We start from the raw sequence: 20754 nt of genomic DNA, 5'->3' as shown, positions 1-20754 counted from the left end.
GAATGTGTTTTTTTTTGTTTTTTATGCAGTTTACTATCTCTTTAAGTGGTTTGTCTCATCCTTGTAAACTGATACATTTTGTTGGACAGATGGAAAGCTTGTGCTGGCTGGGTCGCCAGATGAAGATAGAAGAAAGCCTAAAAAGAAAACTAATGCAGCCATCACATCTAAGAATTGATAAGCTGCAATATAATAAATGTACAGTGCCTTGAAAAAGTATTCATACTCCTTGAATTTCCACATTTGGTCATGTTACAACTAAAAACGTAAATGTATTCTATTGAGATTCCATGTGATAGACCAACACAAAGTGACACATAATTGTGAAGTGGAAAGAAAATGATAAATGGTTTTCAAAATTGTTTACAAATACATTTCTGAAAAGTGTGGTGTGCATTTGTATTCAACCCCCTTTACTCTGAATACCCCTAACTAAAATCTAGTGGAACCAATTGCTTTCAGAAGTCACCTAATTAGTAAATAGAGTCCACCTGTGTGTAATTTAATGTCAGTATAAATAGAACTGTTCTGTGAAGTCCTCAGAGGTTTGTTAAAGGACATTAGTGAACAAACAGCATCATGAAGGCCAAGGAACACACCAGACAGGTCATGGATAAAGTTGTGGAGAACTTTGAAGCAGGGTTAAGTTCTAAAAAAAAATATCCCAAGCTTTGAACATCTCACGGAACACTGTTCAATCCATTATCTGAAAATAGAAAGAGTATGGCACAAATGCAAACCTACCAAAACATGGCCATCCACCTAAACTGACAGGTCGGGCAAGGAGAGCCTTAATCAGAGAAGCAGCCATGAGGCCCATGGTAACTCTGGATGAGCTGCAGAGATCCACAGCTCAGGGGGGGAATCTGTCCACAGGACAACTATTGATCATGCTCTCAACAAATCTGGCCTTTATGTAGGAGTGGCAAAAAGAAAGCCATTGTTGAAAGAAATCCATTAAGATGTCCTGTTTGTGAGAAGCCATGTGGGGGACACTGGAATGTGGAAAAAGGTGCTCTGATCAGATGAGACCAAAATTTAACTTTTTGGCTTAAAAGCAAAACGCTATGTGTGGCGGAAAATTAACACTGCACATCATCCTGAACACACCATCTCCACCATGAAACGTGGAGGTGGCAGCATCATGTTGTGGGGATGCTTTTCTTCAGCAGTGACAGGGAAGCTGGTCAGAGTTGATGGGAAGATGGATGAGCAAAATACAGGGCAATCTTAGAAGAAAAACTGTTAAGAGTCTGCAAAAGACTTGAGACTGGAGCGGAGGATCACCTTCTAGCAGGACAATGACCCTAAACATACAGCCAGAGCTACAATGGAATGGTTGATATCAAAGCATATTCATGTGTTAGAATGGCCCAGTCATAGTCCATACATAAATCCAATTGAGAATCTGTGGCAAGGCTTGAAAATTGCTGTTCACAGACACTGCAAAGACGATTGGGCAAAAATTTCACCCTTTAGATGTGCAAAGCTGGTAGAGACATCCCCAATAAGACTTGTATCTGTAATTGCAGCAAAAGGTGATTCTACAAAGTATGGACTCTGGGGAGCTGAAACAAATGCATACCACACTTTTCAGATATTTATTTGTAAAAAAATGTGAAAACCTTTTATTATTTTCCTTCCACTTCACAAGTATGTGCCACTTTGTGTTGGTCTATCACAAAATCCCAATAAAATACATGTTATGTTTCTTTATTGCACATCATGGGACACAGAGCAGGCTATTCTTGACTATGTGAGTTATATGCCACCTATAGGTGAATGGATACTGGCCGACCAATCAGAGAAGAGATCTTCCTTTATCTTCCCCTATACAGTATAACTCCTCATACATAGGAAGTACTTCAGTTTTTTCGCCAGTGTCTGTAAGGTGGATGGTCACTGAAAGTGTTGCTTGTGCTCCTGGAGCATACCTAAGGTTTAATACGGTTCCTTTGAGAATCATGGACTTTATTCAGATCCATTTGGAAAGGTGTGAGCCATAATGGATGGTACCCAAGCCTCGCTGGATAAGGAGGAGAATCTTCAAGGTTTAGCCTGTAATGCAGACTTATGGCGCTGGACCCCACATAGACGGAACCCTGTGCAGTTTTAAATCTGACCAAGGCGCTTTCCAGCAGGGTGCTATATGAGTCCAAGGCAGTAGCCCCACATTATGGGCACTGGGTTCTTAAAGGTCTGTATGACAATGCCCGCCATGATGGCTGAAGGTTGGTGCCTGACGGAAGTCAGGGACCTGTGGCTGGACTGGAAAGATTTTCTCTATAAAAAAAACAAAGAGGTATTGTTATTTGGCTGGGTTTCCATCAGGGAGAGTGCTCACTGCATTTTTTTCCCGATGCTTGCCTGATGTTCTGTTTGGAGTCCTAGAGGGAGCATTCTGGTCCCTAGGAGGCCATCAGCCGTGGGGCGTGTGCATGGTGAGGAGCAACTTATGTATGCTGATTGGGATCACTCAGGCAGGGTTTTTGTTCTACCAAAGAGGTTTCCTTTTTTGTACCCCATGGAGTAGAAGTTTGTTAAGAAAAGTGTTTTGCCTGTAGTATATGTAGTTGTTTCATCCCTAAATAAATCTTTAACATGTCCTGTGGATAATGTCCAGGTTTTCAAGGATCCAGCGGATAAGAAGCTGGAGTCTCTCCTCCCTGGCAGGTTCTGCCCCACAGCCACCAGTGGCAGCTATTGGAATTTGCCAGAGTCTTTCTGACCATGTCAAACGACTGCTTGGAAGACCGTCGGTGCAGTGAGTACTTGGCCGAGGATTTGGTGGATGTTTCACATGCTTTATGTTTTGCGGTTGATGCCCTTAAGGATTCAATTCAGGAAATTATCAGTGCACATGCACAGGGTTTTGTAACAGAAGAGTTGTTCGGCAGAACTATCATGGAAAAAATTATTGGCAGGTTTGCCCTTCCATGGAGAGTTACTGTTTGGGGAAGATTTGGAAAAATATATCCAAAAGATTTCAGGGGGAAAGGGTTCTCTTCTACGCTTTAAAAGGAGATGCAAGTGCTCTTGTTTTAAGGTGTCAGGGGCTTTGGCTGCTGGCCTCTCATCTACCAGGCAGAACAGGTCCCAGCCTTCAGAGGTAGAATTCAGAATTAAAACCTGAGGAGGCCCTGGGTGCAAAAGTCATCCAAGTTAGATTCAAAGTCTTCTTCCTTATGAAGGGGCGCTCCCACTCTTTCGGGTAGGGGAAAGGCTTTTGAATTTTGTTGCTGCCTAGAGATCTCTAATCCAAGGCAAGTGGGTAATTTCCACGATTTCTCTGGGGTACAGACTACAATTTTGGGTCTTTCCCCCTCCCCGGTTTCTAAAACCAAATGTACCGATGAATCCAGAGAAGAAAAGAGCTTTATTACAGGCACTCGTTTGCCTATTGTCTCGAGATTTTCATTGCCTGCTACAAAAACTGTAGGAGGGGTTATATTGGGGAGGACCTCCTCTCTGATTGGTCAGCCAGTGGCCATTCACATATAGGTGGCATATAACACACATAGACATGAATAGCCTACTCTTGTGATGTACTCCAAGAAATGGATTTTACAGGCAAGTATGCAGAAAAAAAAATCCAGTTTTTGGTTGTAACATGACAAAATGTGGAATATTTCAAGGGGTATGAATACCTTTTCAAGGAACTGTATGCTATTGGGATTAATACTGCTTTAAATTATCCAGAAGTTAATGGATCAATCTGTAGGTATGCCTCAGAATTTTTTAAAGTGGAACTCAAGATGACTCAAAGGTGTACAGAAGTGTTAAAACCTTGATTTTTTTTTTTTGCTGTCTATGTTTGGAAAGCCTTGCCTTTTTTATGTGGTCAATGGGAAGGAATTGGAGGTTAAACTCCCAGTGGGGGAGCACAAATAAATAAAAAACAGAAGTGAAAGAAGAAAGGTTTTTGGCCGTCGTTCTTCCATGTAAATTGCAATTTAATTAAAACATAATTTACCATATTAATAAAGAATAGTACATTACTAATGTTGACTTGCCTATATCTTTCTCATTTAAATCAAAGGTAGCTACTAGACATTGCTTTTGCTATCTTTTACATTCAGTAAAGGTAGTTCTTGAGGTTGTACAGAGGTACTGTATGCAAGTACTATATAGATGGTTTGTTAATTATATAACTTCCTTTTTTTCCGTCTTGCTTTTTCTTCAATGTTGCAAGTTTAGAGAAACATTTAAAGCCTTATTAAAAATGTCCACATTGTCTCATCACAGGCCTCTCCATGTGCTGATCTGCAATGCAGCCATTTTTGGGCTTCCGTGGCAGCTGACAGAAGATAATCTCGAATCGACTTTCCAGGTCAATCATCTTGGACACTTTTATCTGGTGTCTCTTCTGCAAGACATATTACGCCATTCTGTCCCATCCAGAGTGGTTGTAGTGTCTTCCGAATCACACAGGTCAGTCATTTATTAGCACTTCATTCTGATTCTGATAGTGGTAATTGAATACCTGTTAGAGAGTTCTCAAACCACTGGCTGGCAATTTATATGGTGCTCTTACCTGCCCTTGTTGTTGCATGCACTACAAAAGGTTATTTGCAGGTGGTAAATTTTTCTCTCTCTGTACACCCTCTGCATTTGATATTTTATACAGTTATGTCTTTCTTATATGTGTGTATTTCAACTCCTCAAATGTCTTCTTCAAGTCATGTTATTAGGTTTGCTAAAAGTGAATTGTTGAAAGTTTTTTAAAGCAGACAGTTAAAGGCAACAATAAAAATAGATTAATTAATTTGAAAAGTTAACATATGCAGATCTAAGCTTTAATGCATAAGCTGCCTTGAGTACCTTCACCAAACTTGAGTACCTTCACCAAACGTGAGTACCTGCCTGGAGTACCGTCACCAAACTTGAGTGCCTGCCTGGAGTACCGTCACCAAACTTGAGTGCCTGCCTGGAGTACCGTCACCAAACTTGAGTGCCTGCCTGGTGTACCTTCACCAAACATGAGTGCCTGCCTGGAGTACCTTCACCAAACATGAGTGCCTGCCTGGAGTACCTTCACCAAACTTGAGTACCTTCGTAGAGTACTTTCACCAAACTCAAGTACCTGCCTGAAATACTTTCTCCAAACTACCTTACTTGCTTGTCTGTGGAGCCAACTCTTTCTCTTCCCATCATCAGCACCAGCATCTGTGTCGCACAGTACAAACCCGTTTCTTCAACAACCTATCTCTAAGGCCAGTCATTTTTATCAAGGGTTAAGAGGTGTGACATATATATCAAATAGAATGGTGCAACGCTAAATAATAGAGCACAGTTTATACACACAATATATGCACATGCGTGATATCACTCTGATGGTGATCCATAAATACAAAAGTTCAATATAATAGTGCGGATCATGGAGAGATCCTATTTCCAGGTGAGTGGACGTCCTGATCCAAGGTGTGGTGATAAGTGTGAAGCACACAAATAGGTGAAAAACGCACTCACCAGATGTGCGTTTAACATACACAATATGTAATCCTGCGTCACCAGGCCATAGAACGATCATCAGATCCCAGATCAGATTGCACCCAGATCACCATCCCGGCTCCAGAGAAGTAAGGTCATCCGAAACTGCTACCAGGTATCACCACCAGGGTCCTGAGTCCTCCAGATGGGCACTGCGAATGATAGCACTCACACAGAGTGCCCAATAAGAGACCTCATAGCGTGATACTGCTTAAGATACCTTATAGAGCATTGCCTTCTATTTGTATAGGCAGAGACAGCCAGGATCTTGTTATCGGTGCCCCAAGGAGACATGTACCTTCCATCGGTCAGTGCCGTGTCCTGTTGCGATGCAAAAGTCACAGGACAGATCCACAACTCTCAGCAGGGGACACAGGCAGCCTCAGCCAAGCATGTTCTGATCCTAGTCTGATCGCATGGATACTGTGCAATTGCAATGCGGTGCAGAAAACACAGTGAATCGTGTGCGTTTCCTGCACCGCATTATTGTGAACCAAGTCTTAATCTCAATGTCTGCAGATGTTATTGTCCTGTGTAATACCTAAGCTTAGGGTCCAAGGGCCTCCAAAGGAACATAGCTACATAGTTAATCAGGTTGAAAAAAAGTCCATTTAGTTCATCCAATCTGAGGTTTAAATGAAGACTAACACAGGTAATTACAGACATCACACTTTTTTTTTTACCTTTTTAGGTCAGGTTGAGTTTACTTTTATAAAAAAAAAAAAAAATGTTTTTACCTTTAGCAATGCTGCAGGAAAAAATATTATCTTTATTTAGACCTTCCGGCAGGCTCTTTTCTTTCTGTCCTGTGTATTTATGTAAACCACTATTAATCATGAAACAAGCCTCCCTTTCCGTCGCAGTTTAATCTGCCCATTGAGCAGTCTCGGAGATGGAATAATAATTGATTATATCTGAATGCCACGACCCTTATTGATTTGTCATTCAACAACTTCGGCATCTAACCAAGAAGAATGGGAAGATATACTAAATTGTAAATAGTCTACTTAAGGACGGGAGACTGGGTCTGTTCATTATGGGCTGCTTTATTCTCCCCCTCTTTAAGGATGGGTGGTCTGCGAAACACGTTAGCTTTTTGAAATCCAGCCCTCATTCTTTGTAATGACCATGAAACAACACACACTTCCTTTTCTTTTCCATTTGAAAAGATTTGTAATATGACAATAACCTATTATTGAAACCTATCATTTTCCAAACACGCTTGATTCCTTCTCCAAACTGTAATCATTTTAAAGCAATTCTGTAAATGCATTACTATTGGTCTTTGCTTGAAATGACAATCCATATTAATGAATGTTATAGAAACAGTTGTAAAGAAAGTGCCGATACAAATGTAAGTGTGCCATTATCACAAATCACATATTAATTTGGTTATAGGCTTTTGTTATAATGTACAGTACAAAGGATTGGGGGTTTTATTCCTGCAGTTTAAAACAATATAATTCAAGATTACCTGCGCTATGCTTACCTACTGTGCTCACTATTGTGTGTAACCACTCTTATCTCTTCTTAGACAGCTGCTGTTACAAACATGCTAGTGCCCCCTTAACAAACTAATTAAAAACTTTAAAAGGAAATTAATTAGAAAGTCTCTGCATTCAAAATGCAAAAGTGCTCTGCGCTGAATGAAATGAATATCACAGTCTCTCTGTGCCAAACATAAAGTGCTCCGTGCTCAAAACTGTATATCTCGTTCAGATCCACTGCTTCCTCTTTACAGTTTCAAAAGTGACGTGCCCCTTCTCAAGTGTTCCCACACTCAACGAAGAGATCTGACTCTCCGCTCTATAACTAGAAGAGTCTATCAGGCTTGTGAATAAACCACATGGACAGGAAAAGATGTTTTCCTCCTTAGGCTCCCCCCTAGTTTCTTCTACAATTCACCTTCATTCTAGCGCAAGAGAGAAAAGAATCGGATTGTTGGCCTTGGTGGGAGAGTGGGTATATCTACAAATATATGTTGCACTCCTAAATACTTCTCAATAAATAATAATTAAATTATTACTAATAAATTAATTCAAATTATGATACAAATAACTAATAAAAGTGTATACATACCAAAGAATATTTAAATAGATAATTTCAACTAATCAATCTCCTCCAAATAAATATCAAAATAATTCCACATGAAATACTCCTCTAAAACATATTTTACAAAGTGCTCATAAATCATCTTTTAGTGACATGATGTACTTACTAATACCCTCAATTTCATTTATATTCATAATACCCTCATTTAATATAATAAAGATAATAAACCAACTAATAACCCTCAACTAAAACGCATTTAAATGATCCCCCATGAATAAAAATAACCAAATGCTCATAAATAATTAATAGTGATTAGTATGAATCCAAATCAAAATAATAGTCCCATTGAATAAACAATTGTTTATATATAGTGACTTGGTGCTTGTTGTTCTTCAATTTGTGACTTTTGTGAATCCTTCAAATAGTGAAGATGTGCGCTCACCTCCTTTGATGCCTGCAATTAGGCTATACACGCTTTCGGTTCACTTTCCCTGGAACCTGCTGGACATATACTTTTGCTGGTAAAATTGGGAGATCCTTCCTTTAGGAGTAATGGATGTATCCTCTGGTGGCTGATTATCCCCTCAGGGATTAAACCACATGGACAGGAAAAGATGTTTTCCTCCTTAGGCTCCTCACTAGTTTCTTCTACAATTCACCTTCATTCTAGCGCAAGAGAGAAAAGAATCGGATTGTTGGCCTTGGTGGGAGAGTGGGTATAGGTAGGTAAAACTGTTGTATCGCATTCCCTAGATAGATTAATATAATATGCTGTATCAGCCATCTTATGTACTTTCCATTTTATTAGAAACCACATGAGCTTGGGTGGATGTTGCAGATTGCCTGCTAGTTAGCATTGGTGGCTCCAGTGTGTTTTTTTGCCAGCAATCCTACCACCTGTCTTCCTCCCCATAGCTACTGCATCTGTCGTTTGGTTGCCCTCCCTTTCCCTGATTGAGTGTCCCTGTATCTTCCATTGACCACCGAAGGCACTCCTTTAAAATTGCATCCTTGTGTACCAGGCAGTGGGTCTGTTCCTCTGCCACTGCATGCTTGACGTCCAGCCAATAACTAGTCCTGATCACTGTATACTGTACCTGCCTTTAACATTTTTGTACATCTTGAAGCCATCTGTTATGGTACATGAGCTCTCTCTCTTTGAGGGTTTTTGTGTCCTGCAAATATAGTATTACATTTTAAGTCCTGGGGGCAGCCAAGTACCAGTAGGCATATAAGTCTTATGTAAAACAAAGCTGCTATGGGTGAAACTGTAGTTATTTATGCAGAACAGAACATGAACTGGTAACACTGTTCAACAGGTAAAAAGTTTTGGGCATAAAATTAGCTAATCTTACATAATTTTGGGGTGCTGAAAACGAAAATGACCCTAAAAAATGTTGATTGGCTCTAGTTTCCATGATATATTCACCCATCTAATGACGTAAGCCATTCAAAATTATGATGCAACTTCAGCTGCATATTGCGCAATTGATACTGGTGACCAATAGAAAATTGCATGTATACTGAGATGATGCAATATTAGCCTTTAATTGCATCACTTCACTGCATAAAAGCTGCAGTATCTGTAGCTGATTGTAGTTCGACAGCGTCTTTACATTTCGTTTTATGCTTATATAGGCTACTCAGTAATGCCTCGAACTTGTGTGAATAAAGCAGATAATTTCTGCTATATCTGCGGTGAAATAACTTTTATCTCACAAAAAAGGAGGATAACAGGAATGATTAAGAAAGCCTACAACTTGTATTTTGGCTGCAAGATAGAAGACCAGGACAAGAGCTGGGCACCACATATATGCTGCAATTCTTGTGGGACGGCACTGGAGCAATGGTTGAATGGAAAAAAGGCATCTATGCCTTTCGCTGTGCCAATGATTTGGAGAGAGCCAACAGATCATGTTAGTAATTGTTACTTTTGTATGGTGCCTCCAATTGTAAAAGGGCTAAATAAGAAGAAAAAGTTATCTGTGCACTATCCAAATATTCCATCGGCAATACGTCCAGTTCCTCATGGAGAGGGGCTACCAATTCCTAAAGCACCAGAATCCTTCGTGGTTGAGTCAAGTGAGGAAGAACCTGAAGCGTGTAGTCACGTGCAGTTGTAAGAGATAGCCCTTTCCACGAATACAAGAGAAAAGCCAAGAGAAGCAAAACCGACACAAACTGAAGACAAAACTAGTGAGAATCCTAAGTATTAAAATGATTCAACTTAGCTTATGGCTATAATTTTTCTTGGTAATCCTATGCAATATATTATGCCATTTAGGCTTTGTTATGTAGTCAATATCACTTGCTTTATATTTGTGGAAAGACATCTATCTATATAATTATTGTGCATTATGTAGTCATTACGCCTATAGTAGAAAACTTTCCGTTTACAGAAAAACTAGAGCCAATTGACAAATTTCATTGTTATATTTGAACTCAGAATGTGAAATTCATTAAGAAATGGATCCTTTTGTTTCCAAAACTGGCAAAAAATAAAAATTTGTTGAACAGTGTAATCGTTACACCAATCTTCATACTGGATGTGAGTGGCCTAGAGCAGGGCATGGGTTATTTGAGTTCCATTTTAAATACAATAGAATTCACCCAAAGAGGATTATAAATGCATGTTAAAACACATGTTTTTTTAAACATTTGGCCCTGAGGCAGTCATGACATCACAAGGGAAAAATGGCTGTTGCGGGATGCTGAGAGGGCAGGCAAAAGTTGTGATATTTTCATAGACATCAGCTGGGAGGCACAGTAAGGAAATCATTTTATTCACTTCAAGATTCACACTTTGCCTCAGGGTGGGAAGAGTCCTGGTTTGGATGCATCTGCAAGCCAAGAGTTAACAGGACTTTCTCATATTATTATAGAGCATTACATGTCTAGGATAGGAGGCCTTTCAACCAGGCAGAAAGGGGGGGATTGGGAATCCAATACTTATTCCGAAAATGTTTAAGTGACCCAGTACGGAGCTTATTTTTTAATCATGTATCCATAAATGTAACCCTTGGGACTCAGAACAGTGAGACCAGCCAAGGGTCAGGCTCAAGCCTTTATCACTACCAAACACAGGGGCTTATAGCCTAACTGACACACTGCAGATTGATTTACATAGAACATTTAAAATTTATGGTAGCTGAAATGAAAAGAGGCAGCATGAAGCACAAGCAATAATCCCACCCAGCCCTGAAACACAGAGCATCTCCTAATTAGGTGGTAACTAAATCTGTGTTGCCTTATCATTGCAAATCACATCGGGTTTTGTGAAAGGAGATCGGTTTGGCGTTATTAAGCAATGGGGGCTACTGTGGGCCATCCAGAGCTCGCTCTCGAAAATAAATCTGCCAACTCCCTGACTTGCCAGATGTGGAGGGCACCAGGGGATAGGCTATAAACGAGCTGTTATTTAATGGGAGATTAGGCTGAATTGTCAGCTGCTTGTCTCGCCTTGCAACCTTCTGCCTCCAATAAGAATCTGCATCATTTCTTATTCTTATTATTTGGAGAGCACATTTGTATCTGGGATTTTCCAAAACACAGGATTTTTAAAGCCTCTCCTGTGCTATAAAATCAGCCAAAGTTTACAGCCAAATATTTTTTTCAACTAAAAATAATAAGATGTTTCTTTACTGCATACAACAGTGGAGCTGTAAGGACAAGACATACTGCAGAGTTGACAGGAAGGTGAGCAAAAGTGAAAGGGTTAGACCGGCAAACATTGACATTTCATAGTAGATGCTGATGAGGTAAATCAACCACATAACTATTATATTTCTGCAACACTCTTGTAGCATGATATCTGCTGCTGGGCCCTAGCTGGGTTCTTCTTCGCTTTGAGTTTCTGCAGCAATTGAGTCTCATTTTTCAAGCTGCATTCATAACATTTTTTAATATAATATACAATATATTTTATTATATATAGTGCACTGATTTGGAATTTATAGAGGACTCCAACACTTTAAACACCTCAAGACCAAACACTTTCACCCCCTTCCTGCCCAGGTCATGCAATACTGTACCCAAATAAAATGTTTATCTTTTTGGAGACAGTTCTTCTTTTGGGGGTATTTAATCACCACTGGGTTTTTAATTTTTTGCTGTATAAACAAAAAAATAAAAAAAAAACAAACAAACAAAAAAAATACAGTTGCTTTTATAAGAATTTGCAAATAACTAATCTTTCTTCATAAATTTAGGCTAGAATGTATTATGCCACAATTTTTGGTACAAATAACCCAAATCAGTGTATATTATTTAGTTTGTGTGAAAGCTATAGTCTACAATCTATGGTATATACACTGCTAAAAAAAGTAAAGGAGCACTTTGAAAACCTCATCAGATGTCAATGGGGACAAATCTCCTGCTGGATATCTATACTGATATGGACTGGGTAATGTGATAGGAATGTAAGGATGGCCCATCGTTTAATGGAAATGAAAATTATCAACCTACAGAGGACTGAATTCAAAGACACCCTGGAAATCAAAGTGAAAAAATGATGCAGCAGGCTAGTACATTTTGCTGAAATTTCATTGCAGCAACTCAAAATGGTACTCAGTAGTTTGTATGGTACTCACGTGCTTGTATGTATGACAATGTTGGAGCATGCTCCTAATGAAATGATGGATAGTGTTCTGGGGTATTTTGGTCCAGATCTGGACCAGGGCATCATTCAGCTCCTGGACAGTCTGAGGTGCAACCTGGCAGCGTCGGATGAACCAGAACATGATATCCCAGAGGTGTTCTATTGGATTTAGGTCAGGCGAGTGTGGGGGCCATTCAGTGGTATCAATTCCTTCATCCTCTAGTAACTGTCTGCATACTCTCGCCACATGAGGCCGGGCATTGTCGTGCACCAGGAGGCGCCCAGGACCTACTGCACCAGTGTAGGGTCTGACAATGGGTCCAAGGATGTCATCCCGATACCTAATGGCAGTCAGGGTGCCATTGTCCTGCCTGTAGAGATCTGTGCGTCCCTCCATGGATATGCCTCCCCAGACCATCACTGACCCACCACCAAAACGGTCATACTGAACGATGTTACAGGCAGCATAACATTCTCCAGAGCTTCTCCAGACCCTTTCATGTCTGTTACATGTGCTCAGGGTGAACCTGCTCTCATCTGTGAAAAGCACAGGGCGCCAGTGGCGGACCTGCCAATTCTGCTGTTCAATGGCAAATGCCAATCGAGCTCTATGGTGCAGGGCAGTGAGCACAGGGCCCATTAGAGGACGTAGGGCCCTCAGGCCACCCTCATGAAGTCAGAGACATTCACACCAGTGGCCTGCTGGAGGTCATTTTGTAGGGCTCTGTTAGTGCTCATCCTGTTCCTCCTTGCACAAAGGAGCAGATACCGGTCCTGCTGATGGGTTAAGGACATTCTGTGGCCCTTTCCAGCTCTCCTAGAGTATCTGCCTGTCTCCTGGAATCTCCTCCATGCTCTTGAGACTGTGCTGGGAGACAAGGCAAACCTTCTGGCAATGACACCTTCTGGAGGAGTTGGACTGCCTGAGCAACCTCTGTAGGGTCAAGGTATCGCCTCTTGCTACCAATAGTGGCATTGGCCATAGCCGAAAGCAAAACTAGTGAAAAACAGTCAGAAAATATGAATAAAGAAAAAAATGTCAGTGTCCTCCACCTGCAAAACCATTCCTGTTTTGGGGGTCGTCTCATTGTTGCCCATCTTGTGTTAATTGTTAATTTCAATAACACCAAAGCAGCTGAAACTGATTAACAACCCACTCTGCTACTTAACTGACCAGATCAATATCCCAGGAGTTTATTTGACTTGATGCTATACTCTGAATTAAAAGTGTTCCTTTAATTTCTTTGAGCAACGTATATTTGAAAATGTATCAATCCTGGAGTACTGACTGCCAATCTCAATTCTTGAGGCCCCAAAAATGCCAGGTCACTACAAATACCGCTCTCCAAATGACCCCTTTTTGGAAAGTACACAGTTTTTTTAAGTTGTAATTTTTTTTCACAATTTTTTAGAAAATTAGTTTATTTTTCACAAAGCTGTTTTTTTCACAAACTGCATAGGCATACTTACAATTACACCTCAAAGCACATTCTGCTATGTCTCCTAAATACTGGGATGCCACATGCTTGAGAATTTTCACAGCCTAGATGCATAGAGGCTAGAGATGCACCGATACTGGTTTTTTATTGGCCGATACTTTCGGTCATGTATTAGCCGATACCAAGTACCGATACTTTGCGGTGCGATTTGTATTAATAGACACAAAGAATAATATGTGATTTGAACAGGAATGTGATTCCTGTCCAAATCTCATGCATGTTCCCCACTGCTCCTGTGTGAACCCAGGCTTGTCATAGCTTGAGATCATACAGGGGTGGTGCAGGAAACCTCCCTGCAGGCATCCCATGCTTAGTATCAGTGGTAGGAGAGGAGAGAAGAGTTGACCAATCAGATGCAGTCTAGCCCCAACTGTAATCGTCTCTCCTACACTCAGCATGGGATGCCTGCAGGGAAGTTTCCCGCATCGCTCCTGTGTGAACTCAAGCTATGACAAGCCTGGGATCACACAGGAGCAGTGGGGAAACCACATGCGATTTGGACAGGAATCGCATTCCTGTTCAAATCGCATGCTATTCTTTGCGGTGCAATCTGCATCCATTACTGCAAATAGCACCGCAAAGTATCGGTACATGGTATTGGCGAGTACTTGACCGAAAGTATCGGTACTCATACTCGCCTATAAAAAAACAGTATCGGTGCATCCCTAATGTTTACACTCATCTCTTTTTATCCCTGGTTCACATATGTGCAGGTGGTGCCACTGCGGGTCCGCAGAAAAATCCATGCAACCGCACCACCCACACAGAGGAATGCAGACCCGCGGGCGGGTGCCATTAATTCTATTGGTACGCCGCCCGCACTAGAAATAGCAACCGTACTGGTAACCGAGGTTCCCGTGCAGGCTGCGTTTTCCGAAAAAAGTTCAGGGACTTCTTCCCTGCATGTCCAGGCTTTTTCATAGCTTGATTTCACACAGGAGCGATGCAGGAAACTTCCCTGCAGGCATCCCATGCTGACTGTCAATGGTAGGAGAGAAGATGACAGTTGGGGCTAGACTGCATCTGATTGGTCAGCTCTTCTCTCCTCTCCTACCACTGATACTAAGCATGGGATCCCGTGGCATGGGATTCCATTCAAATGAATAGGCTCACGTGCCCACGCAAAACGGCCTCAGGACACGGAGATGTGAACCTAGTCTTATGGTGACATCTATAAATTTTGTATTTGTAGCAATCACCAAGACAAATATAGAGGGAGAATCTAGCTTTTGAGGACACAGACAACAATATAAATCTTAAAGAGGTTCTATCTCCTCCTTATTTTATCGAAAATTGTGAAAACATTTTGGCTAGATTTACATTTTAGGTACCACATTGCCTGCTTAGATGAAAATATATTACTATGTCATTGCTTTCAACACAAATCAAAAACAAGGAGTTTAATGTTCATTTCCTATTAGTGGGCAGAGCTATGCAAATCATTTCTTGATGCCCTTGGACCACTTGAGCATGAAGAACCTCTGTTTTTGTAGCACGGAAACCATACTACAATTATACAGCCATTGATTTCCAACTTATAGACATCTGTTAAAGCAGAGCTGCCCTTTACGGTTATTTGGTAGAAGGTTTTATAGTTCCTATTGTTCCCTTACTGTAATCTCAATGTATGTCTACTTTCAATAGATATTTTGCTTTAAAAATCAAATAGGTATTTTAGGTAACTAGAGTTTCATGGACTTTAAATGACTTTGTAATATACAAAAGACCAGGGAATTGTTATTTTGTTAATGTCCCTGCCAATCAGGCTTGATTTTTTTTGTAAGGTCACACAGTGCCCATGCAAGAGAGAAGAAAGAACATTTTCTACTTGTTTTCTTGCATCTTATTTATAAAAGAGTCTAAATAAAGACTGTAATTTTCCAACCTAGGGCTGAACCTGTTTGCTTGGTTAAAGTTGTCTTAGGTTATTTTCTCTTTAAAAGGAGGCTTTTGTAACATTTCTTAATGAATGCTATTTTTTATTGCCATACTGTGTATCGTAAAATAAAAAGCAGGCACACTACATTTGCTGTTCATGTTGCATAAGTCATTGGATATCTTGTTTTGTGTGGAATTTTCTTTTTAGAGGAACTTTACCCATAACAACTTGATAAAAAATAATGTTCTTTGGCAAAGAACATACAATTCACATTAACAATTATGCTACCAAAATTAGTTTGTCCTGTAAATTGCCGCCAACATCGCTCCTGTTTATTCTTGCCAGAGGCAGCCATTTTGCCCAGAGTCCCTGAGCAGCAGTATATCTTCAGGATGTCAGCAGATTGGCCTCTATATTTTTTATATCTGCCGAAAAATAGAGGGCAACTGAGCATGTGCAGAGCAGGGTGAGACAATGTATACTTGGAATTTAAACTGTATAGGTACTTTTGTGATTGTTTTACCTCCAAAAGGGGCCAGCCTGAAGTGATCTATCAGGACTTAATTTACTGAATAAAGTTCCACTTTAATAATCCTTGGTGTAGATGTTACATTTTAATGGGATATGCTTTATAATAATGATAGGTTGAACATGGCTATTTACAAACTGCCATAAAAAGCTTATTTTTAGGACATAAGATGCAAATCTACCCTAGGCCATCAACACTTATAATTTAGTAAACTGGTGTCAGATTAAAATAGGTTTTTTTATTTATTTATTTTGCATGCTGATGATGCAACAAAAAAAAATGCAATACCAAGTTATCTTTTAATTAAATAAAATAATTGAATAATTAAATAATTTTACTTTAGTTGACAAACTTAAAGTGGTTGTAAAGGCTCAAGTTTTTTTTTTACCTGCATAGAATGCACGAAGGTAAAAAAAACCTTTTGTGTGCAGCAGCACCCCTAGCCCCCCGTAATACTTATCTGAGCCCCATCTTAATCTAGCGATGTGCACAAGAGCATCAGCCCTAGGTGGACTCTCCCTCCTCATTGGCTGAGACAGTCAATCACAGCCAGTGAGCAATTGAAGAGAGAGAGGGGGCGGGGCGAGCCATGGCTCTGTGTTTGAATAGACATGCAGAGCAGTGGCTTGGGAGTGCGCCTGCATGCATGTCCCCATAGCAAGCTGCTTGCTTTGGGGGAACTCAGCAAGAGGGAGGGACCAGGAGGACCCAGGAAGAGGAGGATCAGGGCTGCTGTGTGCAGAACCACAGAGTAGGTAAATATGACATGCTGATCACGTGGTAAAAGGCCGTCGTGATTGGCCGTTTACCGTATGACCGATCAGCTGTGTCCAGGTGCGCACTGCTGGGCGTGTGCAGGGGGCGTGTTCTGAAATGACATCCATGGACGTCGTCCCAGAACCATACAGCCACGCTGTTGTTGTCCTTCGGCTATAGCGCAGTTGGGAACTGGTTAAAGGCTTTTTTTTAGTTTTGGGTGGACTGGAGAGGAATTGGAACATCTGTCAGTTTTTCTGTTCCCATCTGTGCCTCCGTTAGGGAGATTCATCCTCTCTATTTGTCCTGTTTATCATTGAAAGTAAAAGAAAATCCCAAATTTTGGGTTGGTATCAGAACAGTAATAGATGGGAAATCTTTCAATGGGGACATTAGATCTGGTGACCTTGGTGATACCCCAGGATTCCCTTGCTCTGGATGGATTTCTTCCTCTGTTTTGTCTATGGGACAGGAAGTGAAGGGAAATCTCCCCTATGGGGTACAGATGGCAAAAAAAACTTGTCGGGAGTTATAACCCTCTCCTGCTCTATCCAAAATGAAAGAAACAGTTTTGCCTTTAGAAACACTTTAAGTGACAGACTACAGTGTCTACTTACAGTATGTAACCAGAATTTGTACTGCAAGTCTCTGCCAGTGTATCCAATCAGTGCTGTCATGGTGTATCAGGGCAATAAATAGATGACCACTAAAATTTCCCTTAGAAGCAGGGAATAGGGCCTAATTCTCTTGAGCTGCCTGAAAGTGCTGGGTACCTGCTGTGTACATAAATTCCTGAATGCAGATTCTGGTGAAACTTGGCTGATGGGTTCACACTATTTAAATGCATAAGCATCTGTTTGTTAGCACATACGGTTTAATAAACCTTTCAAAGTGTTCTGTGCTGTTTTATGCAAACTGACCTGGAGCAGGTGGGTTCACTCACTGTCAATATTGATTTGTAAGAACACTAAAGATTGCCACGAGTAGTTATTACAATTTGAACATACAGCACTGCCTTTGTGTATCCTATACTTAGAGTAGTGTATGCGCTCAATTTCTTTCCAGTACGACATGAAAAAACATCTGGGGTTGTTTAAAAAAATTATTAGATGTGGCAAAAATGTCTTCATTTGAACAATTCCACAAGTATCTTACTGTCTTTTGCGCTTAGAGATGTTCAAACATGTGTATCATCAAATTGTAAATTGTGTCCAATTGAACACACTTCGTTGCAGGGAGCAAAAGTAAAGTTTTTGTCAAAGTACATCTGAATCGAGAGAAACATGTAGACTACCATTGCAGACCTCTTTTGGACAATGCTAGTTGTTGTGTCTGAGTTAAAGTTCAACTCCAGTAACCATGAACATTCTCCCCTGTAGAGGGGCTATGCCCGTGCTGCAAGGTTAAGTGCTTGTTTTGGTGTAGGGGGCATGGAAAATTAGATTTACTTACCTATTCCCCCTTGCTGATAGATCAGTTCCAGCAGCACCTTCTCCCCCATGATCCAGTGTTCTACAGTCCTGACATCATCAAGACCAATGTAGGGTCCATAGCACTGTAATGAACGAGAGGATGCTGAGGGACAGTCCACTGCTGGAGCATGGGGGAGTGCCATCTGCTGGGCAAATATAGGATCAGGTAAGTAAGTGATTTTGCTCTACCCTAGAGATAAATGAGCAAGTAACCTTGCAGTTGTAGCATCCTCCTAGTTAGCTAGCTGATTATTTTTAATAATTGCAGGGAGGCTGAGCAGCAGCCTGAGTGATAGTCAGAGGGGTCAAATTTGGGTCAGGACTGAGAGGCTTTGCAGATCAGTTCCCTGATACCTCTCCTTGATCTAGAGACTTCCCCAAGTCTCTAGAACTCAGTGGGTGGGGAGGCTGGTCTGCTTATGCGAGGGACTCTGGACAATCCCCAAGCAGGAGGTTTGGCATGGGACCAAAGCAACCCTTAAAGTGTTACTAAACCCAGGACCCTGCATTCACTATATCTGGTTTCCCATTGTGCACACAACATGGAAATGCAATTATTTTTGTAAATATAAACTGCTAAATACCTTTTCTCATCAGCAGTATATAGCAGTGTTGTGACTTCTATCAGTGTCCAACCGAGCACTGGTTAATCTTGTAGGAGGAGTTTTCGTTTTGCTGTAGGAGGATGCACGAGACTGACCTCTGTCTGGATAGTGCTGATTGGCACTGTGCTGATCATATGTACCCTCCCAAGAAAAAAAAAACTCTGTAGCCATGCACACCAAACTGAGCATGTGCAGAGTGATTCTAAACTATGTTCTATCAGAAGATATTTAGGGAACATTAGAAGAAGGGGAGGATCAGAGAAGAGAGGATCAAACTTCTTTTTTATACAATGTGGAGAATTAACCCCTTAAGTTCCAAAGTGAATATAACAAGCATGCTTTACTGCATATACAGACTGATTTTACTGTTGTGGGTTTAGTAAAACTTAAAGTATAACTGAGCCTGCTCAGCAGCAGGAGAGTTCAGGTGGAAAATGTGAGGAAGGCTGAGATACAGGAGCCTGGGAGGGGGCCCAGTGAGAAGCGGCCTACCTACAGGCTGGGACTTGAACAGGAGGATTGCTCAGCCTCACCGGCCCCCAGAAGAAGGACCACCTGTAGAGCCAGGAAAGGAGCCAGCCCAGCAGAAGGCCTTAAGACAGCCACCTACCTAAACCAGCTCACAGACTGAGTGGACAGTCCTACACTCCCCTGGGCCAGTCAAGGGGAAAAGAGCACTCTGGTGGGAAAATGAATTAGCTCCTTACCGAGGACTGTTTCTTCTTAAAGTGTCAGGCACTGGATCCCTTTGACCAGGGATTCCCTCAGGCAGCTGGAAAAGAGGAGGATTTATCTGGGATGGTACACCAAGAGAGTCTGGAAAGCTCTCCAAGAAGAGTTTTGCTGTGTAGAGACTTGTACATAGTTTCCAGGAAATTGTCCTCAGCTTACAGTTTCCTTGGGCATCCCTTACACCCCTTACCCCATACAAGTTCAATTAGCCTAGTAAAACTTAAAAACCAAGCTCAAGGACTGTTTTACTGTCTCTGGAATGCAAGTCTGTGGAAGATGCGTGTTACCTGACTGTGCAGGACTATAGGGGGAACCAAATCTCTAGAAACTCCTAAGGGGGTAGCGCTACACAGTGCAGGCTCAGTCCCACTGCAATGGAGAATTTTTAGATTTCCCAGAGTAGGGCAGTAAAAAGACTCGAACAAGAAGTTATGCTTACGCAGCATAGGTTTTCTTTAAAGTGGTTGAAAACCCTTTCATATATCTGGAGTGACTGGCCTCAGGTGAAGCACAAATCTTCCTACATAAGTTATACCTGTTTATCTATGTCCATCTTTCTCTTACATCCATTCAAAATGCAGAATTTACACTCTGCTCTAAAATGCAGGGGGCAGAGAGCAAAGTTGCAACTTTGAGAACTGATTTTAAGGGAAGTGCCATACCCCCCTTCACACAGCACAAAGGAACAGAGCTGAGGCAGTCAATCACAGGCTGTGCCCTCCCCTGTCAACATTTTTCTATTGTTGTCGGGAAAACTTGTCAGACTCATGCAGACATCAGAGGAACAGGGCAGCAGACAGAAATGACACTTAGTGCTCCGAACTGAGACAAGCACATACTATAGAGGGATATGTTTTGTTCATATTTCATGTCAGAGGTTTACAGCAACTATAAAGTTTCAAGTTCATTTAAAGGATAAGATGCAGCTTGTATATATGTCCCAATACTGGGATTAGTCAGCATAATAAACTACCATCATGTTTGCCACTCGCTCTGATCACTAATTCGGTCACCATAAAAGGTGACCATTGTTCAGGTTTAATACGTTTAAACAGCTTGAAAAAGCAAGAATTAAAACTGGGCAGACAGCACAGATAGCTGAGAACTATGGTCAATAAATGTCATACTTCACCCTCTCGAGTG

At 41.1% G+C, this 20754-nt stretch overlaps 1 protein-coding gene across 1 annotated transcript in view; it reads left to right on the top strand.

The window, feature by feature from the left end:
- Positions 1-20754, top strand: part of WWOX (WW domain containing oxidoreductase) — a 1232324-nt gene that overhangs the window by 292457 nt on the left and 919113 nt on the right. Inside the window, exon 8 of the mRNA XM_089689818.1 lies at positions 4246-4431. Coding sequence (XP_089545944.1) covers positions 4246-4431 — 186 coding nt within the window. The remainder of the gene's footprint in view (positions 1-4245; positions 4432-20754) is intronic.

This window comes from Staurois parvus, unplaced genomic scaffold (assembly GCF_062004578.1).
Source record: "Staurois parvus isolate SC_StPar_1 unplaced genomic scaffold, SC_StPar_1.0 ptg000498l, whole genome shotgun sequence".
NCBI classification, from domain to species: Eukaryota; Metazoa; Chordata; class Amphibia; order Anura; family Ranidae; genus Staurois; species Staurois parvus.
The sequence above is the reverse complement of the archived record's forward strand: the minus strand, read 5'-3'. Positions and strand labels throughout refer to the sequence as shown.